General features: G+C 31.7%; 2 protein-coding genes across 2 annotated transcripts; both read right to left on the reverse strand.

The window, feature by feature from the left end:
• Positions 1–2,183: 2,183 nt before the first annotated feature.
• LOC130812831 (uncharacterized) lies at positions 2,184–2,666 on the reverse strand. Its single transcript, XM_057678446.1, has one exon. It carries the CDS (start codon positions 2,664–2,666, stop codon positions 2,184–2,186), a length of 483 nt encoding a protein of 160 aa, XP_057534429.1.
• Positions 2,667–4,216: 1,550 nt separating this feature from the next.
• On the reverse strand, positions 4,217–5,818 carry LOC130812832 (50S ribosomal protein L16, chloroplastic-like). The gene is made up of 2 exons (XM_057678447.1): positions 5,805–5,818; positions 4,217–4,702 (listed from the first exon to the last, which is right to left on the reverse strand). The coding sequence occupies exons 1-2, from the start codon at positions 5,816–5,818 to the stop codon at positions 4,387–4,389; spliced, it is 330 nt and encodes a 109-aa protein (XP_057534430.1). The 3' UTR covers positions 4,217–4,386.
• Positions 5,819–11,109: the final 5,291 nt, after the last annotated feature.

The raw sequence follows: 11,109 nt of genomic DNA on the forward strand, positions 1-11,109 counted from the left end.
AATGATTAATGAACGATGAACGAAGAACAATGAATGATGAATAATGAACAATCGTCTGTAAGCTGTGTTAGAGATGGGAACGGCAACAAGAGAGGGGGTGAATTGTTATTTTGATATGTTTAAGAATTATAGCCCTGTTTTTGCGGAATTAGATTAAAGCAATAAAACTAAAACTTAGAGCGAAATAATGAAAGAGATAACACAATTTTACGTGGAAACCTTCTAGGCCTAAATACAAGGATAAACCACGACCCCTCGGGATTTCAAACTCTCCACTATGTTTTAAGCAACTCGTTACAATTACATAAAATACTTTGCTTCAGTCGAAGCTTTTCTACTAGGCCAACTTTTCCTTTCAATTGCTTCACTCAAAGCAACTTTCTTAGCTTTAGTCAAAGCTAATCTCTTTTCTAGCTTCACTAGAAGCTTTCTAATTCTCCCCTAGACTCCCCCAAGTCTAGTTACAACAATTCACTCAAAAACCATTTTACAAGGATGAATTCTTAAAAGATAACATTAAAGAGTTGCACAAGAAAATATTATATGTTAATTGGCAATTTTTGAACAAAATATTTCTTGTTAATTTTCCAAAAATAACGTATGAATTAAAGGCTCATACGAATGCATTCTTTGAGGAACAACCGAATCCTCTATTTATAGAGTCAATTTTTCCTAATAAAAAGGAGGTAACTACCCACTATTCCCTTATCCCAAATAATAAGGAATATAATATGGATCTTAATTACTAAGGTCAAACCTACGGTTATTGCTTTAAATAAGTATACACTTAATTAAAACTAAGTCATGGTTTTCCTAACAATAGCCACAGTTCCCTTTTACTAACAATCGAAAGGTTGGTTATTATTCCCCTTTACTAATAATAGCTTATGGTTACCTTTTCCTAATTTTAGGGACGGTTCCTCTATACTAATATTAGGGACGGTTCCTCTTTACTAATTCTAGGGACGGTTACTTTTAACTAATAATAGCTAAAGATCTCTTTACTAATATCAGTTGTTGTTCCCTTCACTATATTTAGCTAATTTAGTTATTCCCTAAATATAGATCCGAAACAAAAGCCTAATAAAAAGGATTTTAGAAAATCATACGTTAGGTGGTTAGAAAATATTTTGCCAATTAACATAATAATTAATTAATGAAACAAATTAATTTTAACTAATACATCAACTAAAAATCAGAAAAATATATAATAATAATCAGAATTCCAACAGACGTATTATCTCCTGACTTCAGTCGGGGAACAGTGCAGAGTCTCCAATTTCCAGCAGCGCTAGATCATCAAACTTGGGAACAGTAGACCTCCTGTCTACATTTGACATCCTAAGCGACATACCTTTTCTAACTTCTTTGGATATCTTTGACGAGTACATGTTCATAGACCAAGTCATAGGTACCATCAACGATCTTAATCATGATCAAATATTGACCTGCAAACAATCTCTAAAAATACATTGGTTTATTTAAAGTGTAGTCATCATCAAACCCAAGAGGTCCAACATCGTCAATGATCAATGAACAATGAACCATGAACTGTGAACAAGGATCAATGATCAATGAACAGTGAACGATGAACAATGAACAACGAAAAATGAACAATGAATAATGAACAATGAGCAAGGAACAACGATCAATGAACAATGAACGTTGTACAATGAACAAGGAATCAATGGTCAATGAACAATGAAATAAGCAAAATGAACAAGGATCAATGATAAATGAAGAATAAACGATGAACTATGAACAATGAATAATCAATGATTAACAATGAATAAGCATGAATGAATAATCAACAATGAACAATAAATGATTAAAAATAAACAATGATCAATGATAATTTAACCATGAACGATGAACAATAAACAAAAATTAACGATTAATGAACAATGAACGATGACTAATGAACAATGAACAATGAACAATGAACAATGAACAATGAACAATGAACAATGAACAACGAACAATGAATGATGATTAATGAATACTGATAAATGATGAATGAATAATAAACGATCAATGAACAATGATCAATGAACTATTTTGCTCTGATTAAACGTTTCCCCACAGTTATTAGCCAGATGTCCCTCCTTGTGACACTTGTAACATAAAATCGTCCCATTACAGTTTCGGCCTCGATGATCTTTTCCACATAACCTACATTTCCGCTATGTCGGCCTTACTACGGTCTGGAACGGCTTCTTCCCCTCATTCTTGGCCTTCTTGTATCCACCGCCCCTACTAGATTCATTCTTTCTTTTATTAAACCCGTCTTCTTTTTCTAATATACGCTCGTACTCTAAGGCTTGATTGTACAAATCATCAAAATCCTGGTATCTGGGAGTGCCTTTTTGGATCCTGAGGTTCAGACCTTCGAAAAATCTAATCGCCTTGCCCCGATCAGAGATCACTATTTCGGTAGCGAATCTAGCCAGCTCTCTGAACTTACTTGCGTATTCGATCACTGACATAGTTCCTTGTCTCAGAAATAAGAATTCATTCTCTTTCTTTCTCTGAAGCGAGGGTGGGTAAAATTGATCACGAAGCTTCTTTATAAATTGTTCCCAAGTAGAATCTATGGCAGTTTGTTTTACAGTCCTCCACCATAATTCAACAGTGCCTGTTAAGTAAAATGTGGCTAATTCCACCATAATTATCGTTTTTACATACCCGTAATATAAATTACATATATACTATATCCTAACAACACATTGACAATTTAATAGCTTCATGTAAAGTCACCTGCAGCATCTGCTCCCGATATATGGGAACAACCGATGAAAGTCGGTCAGCTTTAAAAAAACCGAGTATAAAAACTTATCGCAAGTATACAAGTATAGAAAATATATGCATTACAATAAGTAATATGCAAAGATAAGTGCATCACAATAAATAATATGCAAGGTATTTTATGCATTATAGGGAATTCATTTTAAGATTAGATTTATTTAAATATATTAAACTTCTGGTCCTTCTGCTTGAATACCAGGGCGTGATTTACTAACACTTATGCTTGAGAGTTAGGGCGTGGAATCCGATTACTTATTTAATGAATGCAACACATATGATCTTTGTTTGATATATGTAAGGGCCTGTTAGGGTGAGGTAAACCAAAACCCCTAACGTAGTGGGAGTCGTCACTCCTCCAGTACAATGTTGCTCGAGCCACAAATTAGGTTAAACGAACTTACTGTGTTCGCCGTATTTTACGTGCCGGAAAACACGTCCCACGTTTTTTACATTCCGGAAACATGGTTCGGCATTTCCTTACTATCAAGCCTTTTTATTATCATGTTATTGTTTTCATATAAATGCAACATTACAATAATATATAATAGAAATAAATTCATTACGACTTATATAGAAATAATCATTTATTATTATTAAAATCAAAACTAAATGGGTCTTTACTATTTACTTATAGATTAATTTTCAATTAGCTCTATTAATTTCTTAATAATCAATTTCTTAATTGTCTATTTATTATAAATGATAAAATAAATGGTTCCATCATAAATAAATACTAAAAATGTGTTAAAAAGGACATATTGGGTTTATTATAGATTCTAGCCCATTTATCCAAATTTTTAGAAAATAAAATTTTATTTTATTTAATTAATTTCTTAATAGCTTATTTTTAGATATAGTACATGAATAATTAATTCCCTTAAGATCAAAATCTACACGAAATATTTTAAAATAAATAACTTATTATTAAATGAGTTGGTGTATATTCTTATTCACCAAAATAAATTAATTTTAATTATTATTTTTATATTTCTTTCTTTTTGCCTATAATAACAATTTAGATTATTAATTTATTTCTTTAAAATTTAAATATCACAAAATTTCACAAAAATAAATTAAATAAAAAGAAAATACAGTACCAGTAATATAAATTATTTTTTTCCAGAAATTATTTTTAACCAAAATTTATGAATTTCCTTATTTTAAGCGTTTTTTAGAAAAAATTAATAATAATAATTATACTCAATTATAATTTACGAAATTAATACACAATTTATATCTTATATATATATATATATATATATATATATATATATATATATATATATATATATATATATATATATATATATATATATATATATATATATATATATATATATATATATATATATATATATATATATATATATATATATGTACAGAAAACGTTTCGTTTAAAAATATTTCGAGCCCCGCTGTTGTCTGCTACATTCAAAAGGGTCTGAGGTTGAATCATATTTTATTTTTATCTGTTCTTTCAATGCAAAACTAAATGCAAAAGGTGAAAAAGAAATATTGTTTGTCCAAAAAAACTTCCACTTGGTGTTATCCAAAAGATCCATTTCCTTTAGTTCTATATTCTTATCCTGAAATAATGAATTGAGTTCGTATAGGCATTTTTGATGCCGCTATTGTGATAGCTCTTCGGGCTACATTTTCTGCTACTCCGCTTATTTCATAAAGTATTCGACCTGGTTTGACAACAGCTACCCAATATTCGGGAGATCCTTTCCTCGAACCCATACGGGTTTCTGCGAGTCTTACTGTAACAGGTTTGTCAGGAAAAACGCGGACCCATATTTTTCCACCGCGACGTGCATTTCGTGTCATTGCTCGTCGCCCGGCTTCTATTTGTCTAGACGTGATCCAAGCGGGTTCAAGTGCCTGAAGAGCATTACTATTTTAATTTATATTATTTCTAATTATGCGGTTTTTGGCAATTTAAATGAATAAATCATATAAAATAAATTATAACGAATTAATCCACCAAAATTTCCAGAAAAATTTAATTTATACATACTAAACACATATAAAATTTATGGGCATAATTTTATGTAATTAAATATATGTAAGAATTTATACCTTTAATAATTTCACTATTAATTAAATTCCTTTGTTGTAGAATTTTTAGCCACAATATTAGCTTCCTTCCCTTGAATTTCTATATTAACACTAAATACTATTATTAGGAAACTTTTGAGAATTTTTAGGAATTTTTCTATGGTTTTTAGAACTTCTTAGGAATTAGCTTTTTTTTGGTGAATTAATTTTCTGATTTTTTTTTATTAATATTATATATATTTTTATTTTTAATCATAATTTAATATAGAAAATAAAAAGATTAATTTATTTTAGGTAATTTAGCTAGACTTAATATTTAGGTAATTATTTTAAGAGAAATAAATTATATATAAAAGAAAATCAAGAACTTAAGAACGATTGGAATAAAATTCGAAACGGTATTAAAAAGAAAATAATAAAACGAAACGATTATTGAATTTGTCAAAATATTTAAGATTAAGAAAAAAGGGTATGTTACAGTCAAGCATGTGAATACTAACGAACAAATAGCGGACAGCATGACAAAACCACTTCCAAGGGAACAACATGAGAAAATGAGATTGGAACTTAGGATGATTAAGCTACACTAAAGTTTATGACAAGCATTCTCCTCAAGGCAAGATGAAAATTGAAAGGGTTGAATCATCCACAAAAACCTTGATTGAAAAATCAATTATTGAAAGGATTAGGTACACAGTTATTTAAAGTACGTGCTATGGATGCTTTCTTGTTTGCATGTTTGAATTGAACAGACCAAAGCAGCATATATTTGTTCTATATATTTTTTTCCTCATAAACATATCTCATATTTTTGATTTCTATATTTTTTCTATTCTAGCAATTTTTTTGATGATTAATGCCAATTAATTAAATAGTGGGAATTGGATCATCGTAGTGCTTCGAAAAACCGTTATTAACTACTCATTCCATGAACCTACCCTTGCATACACATTGTTCACACATGCAAAATTAAATAGTGTGTAATGTAACCCTTAAGTATCCGTCCTTTCATAATCAATATATACGCTTTCCCTCATGTCACAACCTCAAACATCATCTCTAACCCTCAAACTGGCAATCTCTCTCACTTAATTTCGCTTTCTTTCCTTCAATCCAGAAATCCACCATGAAAACCCCTAAAACTGCCTCAAGCAAGAAACAGAACAACAACACTCCCAAAACCACTCAACCAAAACCTCTTAAGATCGTCCATCCTTCACCTCAAATCACAGTTGCTCCGTTTTCCTCCAAAGAATACTCAGGTACACCAAGTGCATCTACGATGCATGTTGGAAACAAACGCCCCATTGACACTCCTACACACAAATCATTATCAAAATCAGCAAATAGGGCCAAGAAAAGTGATCCCAACAGCGTTGAGGAAATATCAAAGGAAATAACAGCGGGATTCGGACTTGACAAGTACTGGTATGAATCCAATCCTTTCCCTCAACTTCACGCTATTTTACAAAATCAACATTGGGAAACACTAATGACAGATTATTGCTGTAACCCCATTAAGCCTGATGCGAGAATTTATTTCGAATTTTTCTATTGATAATGCTGTATTTTCGAGTGTGGTCAAGGAGATAAAAATAGACTTTAACAGCTTAATGTTGGGCGAATGGTTTGGAGTGCCAGCTGTAGGTTTTGATACATATCATGTTGGGTCTAAAATTATATTTTCAGGTATCAACAAGAAGACTGTTCTGAAATTCTTGGGGATTTATGAAAAGAAGGGCAAAATTAGTCACAACATACTGTCTCCATTTCACAAATTGCTTTACAATATAGCCCGTCGATTTATCCTGCCACGCAACTCTAAGAGTAGTGAGGTAAATCTACGTGATGCTACTTTAGTTTACTGTTTGAATAATCACATAAAAATTAATTTTCCTTCGTTGATGATTTCACATTTGAGTGATTGTATTGAGAAGAAATATTTGGTTGGGTATGGAGGATTGCTAACTTGGATATTTAAGAAGTTTGGTGTCCCTCTCGATGGTCTGCATTTTCCCATGAGTCCCAACAATAAAATAGGTGCAAAGTGTCTAAACAATTTGCATTTGAAATTAAATGACAATGGGATTTTGGAGGATGCAAATTAGCAGGTTAATGTTGTTGATTCCGACAAAGAAGAGGAGGCACAGAAAAATGAGGAGGAAAGGGAAGAAAAGGAGGATGAGGTACTAGAGAAAGAGGATCAGGAGCCTGTTCCCTCTGCCACTGTTGAAAGGGCAGAAGCTTATTCTCCAAGGGAACAGGGGGAAGAAGCAAGTAAGGGGGAAGCTGAAGAACAAGGTGAGGATGTGGAGGATGTTAATGATGATAATGATGATAGTGATGAGGAGGTTCAATTGTCGGTTCAGAAGCAGCCTATTATAACACCTAGGAAAAGTCGAAGGCTGGCTTCTAAAGGAAAATGTTCGGTTGTGGATTTGGATGATGACTTGACCTCACACAACACCGTTGAACCTACCAATGACGCACCTCCCTCGCCAAAGCCAGCCACACCACCAACTCATCAAATTCCATGACCACCACCATCACCTATACCATTTACACCACCACTAGTCACCACTCACACTTCACCCGGCCAAGGCTTTGCTAACACTTCTTCTGTTCCTACAGCTCCTCTATACTCTATCCTCTTGAAGCTAAATGATTTTAAGTCTCAATTATTTGCGTTTCAGGATGAAATTTGTGTCTCCTTGGCATCAATTACTGATCAACTAACCCAGATGGAAGCCCTTCTTGGTGCAAAGCTTGATACGGTAGAGGTACAGACCGAATATGTTGATGAAGAAGAGACTGCACCCTGATCCCTCCTCCTACTGAAATTTTAATTTAATTGGCTCAACCATCTGTTTCTCTCACTTTCAAACAATATTTTTCTTATATTTTTATGTACCAGCTGGGGTACAAACTGTGTAATTTTAGTTTGTTGAATATATTGCTTTCTTTTATGCAGAACAAAGTCTGTGACGTTTTAACATTGCATGTCTTGACTGCATCTCTTGGTATTTGCTTTCGATTACTGCCTCTTGTTTCTCTTTGACTATATCTACATGATTAGTGTTGTGGTATAATTATCCTATTTCTTTTTGATTGATGTCAAAAGGGGGAATATTTGGCACAAACTTAAAGGAATGCTTCATTAACGACTTAGTTCAATATCAATATTCTGCTCTGATTAGCTAAGGATAGTGAGCACGTTCTTACATGCTCTGAATGTGAATGCTCTGATAATATATATGCTATATATGCTCTGATGATATTCTTGAATTAGTTAAGCTATACTTTGAACTCTGATTAAGGCTATTCTGAATTAGCTCTGATTATTCATATTGGGTAATTAATTAAAACTCTGATTGTTATGGTTGTTATTTGAAAAATGAAAGGCCTTCTCTGATATTATTCTAAATATTCTGGACATGCTAAGCCCTATTTGAATGATTAACACATGTTTTGAATATTTCCTCTGGTACTCAGTGTTATCATTACTTATGCTTAGATCGAGGTTCTTTGTAAGTTATGTTATCTTATCTTAGTTTTATTTAAAGACTTAAGCAATAAACTTTTCCAATGCTATAATTATGCTTATGATACTTGAAATAATTCTAATTGTTAGAGTAATCTGTTTTAATATATGCTTGGTAAATTATATTGTAACGAGTTGATTTACTAATCTATGTAGAGTCGCTTTAATCTCTGGCATACTCTATGTTATTGGTTTTACTCTATTTTATTTAAGTTTGGTTAAAAAGTTTGTCATCATCAAAAAGGGGGAATTTGTTGGAACTCTTAGGTTTTGATGATGACTACATTTTATATAAACAAATGTATTTTTAAAGATTGTTTGCAGGACAATATCCGATCGTGTCTAAGATCGTTGATAGTACCTATGACTTTGTCTATAAATGTGTACCTGTCAAAAGGATCCAATGAAGTTAGAATAAGGTATATCGCTTAGGATGTCAGATGTAGATAGGAGGTCTACTGTTCCAAAGTTTGATGATCTAACGCTGCTGGAAAATGGAAACAGTGTACTGTTCCCAGACTGAAGTCAAGAGATAATGCATCTGCTGGAAATTCTGATTATTATTATATTTTCTAATTTTTAGTTGATGTATTAGCTAAAATTAATTTGTTGCATTAATTAAATTATTAAGTTAATTGGAAAAAGTTTTTATAACCATCTAACATGTGATTTTCCAATTCATTTTAAATTAGCTTTTATTTCGGATCTATAATTAGTGAGTAACTAATTTAGCTAATTTTAGTTAAAGGTAACCGTACCTATTATTGGAAAAGGGAACCGTAGCTAATTTTAGTAAAGGGAAACGTAGCTGAATTTAGTATAAGGGAACCGTGTAACTAATTTGCCTATTGTTAGTCAAAGGGAACCGAGCTATTGTTAGGAAAACCGTGGCTTTGATTTAATCAAGTGTACACCTATTTTACCTTTTATTAAGGCAATAACCGTGGGTTTGACCTTGGATTTTAAGATTCATATTATTCTCCTTATTATTTGTGAAGACTCAACTCTCTTTAGTGATGATAATTCAAAACACACATTGATTAAACAAATAAATTTAGTAATTACATTTAGTTGTTTAAGTTAGTCCAAAATCATATTGGATATAAACTGAGTATTTAATATATATATTAAAGTTCGAAGATAATGGAATATGTTTACAGAACTTAAGTTTATCTTAAAGTTGATTTTATAAGTCTTGAAATACGTTTCAAAGTCTTGAAGACAATTACGCTTATAATCACGTTAATTTCGTAACTATATTTGAAATATTTTAATAGGTCAAGGTTCATTAAAATTAACTTTGATATTATTTGAAATTAAGTTTGAATATTTTATTACACGTTTTATCTTAAACGTTCAAATTTTTTATATTTAAACTTGAATTTAAATATGTGCTTAGATTAATTTGATGATTAAATATAGTACAAGGTACACTTGTTTTGCTAATTATAGTACACGGCTATATTTAATGTTAAATTAGTTGTTATGCAAATTATAGAGTTTTCTATTAATAAGATGATATTTGAATTAACACTAAAAATAGAAAATGACTATTTGAATTAATACTAAAAATAGGAATTAATTTGAATGATTATTTAAACGTTGATAAATCTTGTTTGTGTTTAGTTTTCAATATCTTGTATGAGTACTAATGTGGCAGCATAGCATTGGATATTAAAGACAAATTACAGCACACAATGACGAAATTATTTTAGCTGTCAATACACGTCAGTTTGAAGTTAAGCTCAATATCTTGAGGACAGGCGCAGAATGACCAAGTCAACAGAAAATAACGGAAAGGAGCCTTCTTGTTTTCCAAAATGTGTTGAGGCGTAACACTATATATATGAGGCTTCATTTCAGAATTAAGGATACATCTCTATGCACCTTTTCTTATAACTTTCTCTCTTTAGAAATTCTCTAAGTGTTTTAAGAGTTGTAATTCTTAGTTCATCTAACTCTTACATTTGTAATAGGCTTAAGAGTTTTAAAAAAGAGTTAGATTAAGTTTAATACGCCTAACCAAGAATACTTTTCAAAGTGTTCAACTTGTGAATCTCTATTGTGAGATTTGGGATTTGCTTTTATTAAAAGGACTTGTAATACGGTTCTTCAAGGGGAAGAACGTGGTGTGAGGAGATAGTGAGATCTTTTTGTTTGTATTAAAGTCGGATTAATAAAAGGCGTTGAATTCCTACGGGTTGAAAGAGAACCCATAGACGAGGAGTAGGTTGGTTAGAACCGAACCTCGTTAACATATCGTGTGTTATACTTTAAAGTTTATTTTCCGCGCATACGTTATTATTTACGAATTGACTCAAAACTGTTCCAGAAAACATTTTTGACAGACTCCTCAAACTCTTGAGACAAGTTTCCAGACAAAATTTTAAATAGCCAAAACTCTCTATTCACCGCCCCCCCTATAGAGTATTCAACCTCCTATTAACATTCAATTGGTATCAGAGCTGAGTTTCACATAAAAAGAGTAATATCTTGTGATGGATCCAATAGAAGAAGGGTTGTTTGCTCAAGGACGTTCGTGCTCAAGACCACCTTTGTTTTACGGTACAAATTTTTCACATTGGAAAACTTTGATGAAAATGTTCCTGATTGATCAAGATATGGAACTTTGGGAAATCATAACTAAAGGACCTAAGATACCCATGAAAAAGGACGCTCAAGGAAATGATGTACTAAAGTCC

This window comes from Amaranthus tricolor, chromosome 5 (genome assembly GCF_026212465.1).
Source record: "Amaranthus tricolor cultivar Red isolate AtriRed21 chromosome 5, ASM2621246v1, whole genome shotgun sequence".
Taxonomy (NCBI): domain Eukaryota; kingdom Viridiplantae; phylum Streptophyta; class Magnoliopsida; order Caryophyllales; family Amaranthaceae; genus Amaranthus; species Amaranthus tricolor.

Bases quoted from the DNA above. Each gene is read 5' to 3' on its own strand.
- LOC130812831 (XM_057678446.1), bottom strand. From the start codon at position 2,666: ATGGTGGAATTAGCCACATTTTACTTAACAGGCACTGTTGAATTATGG.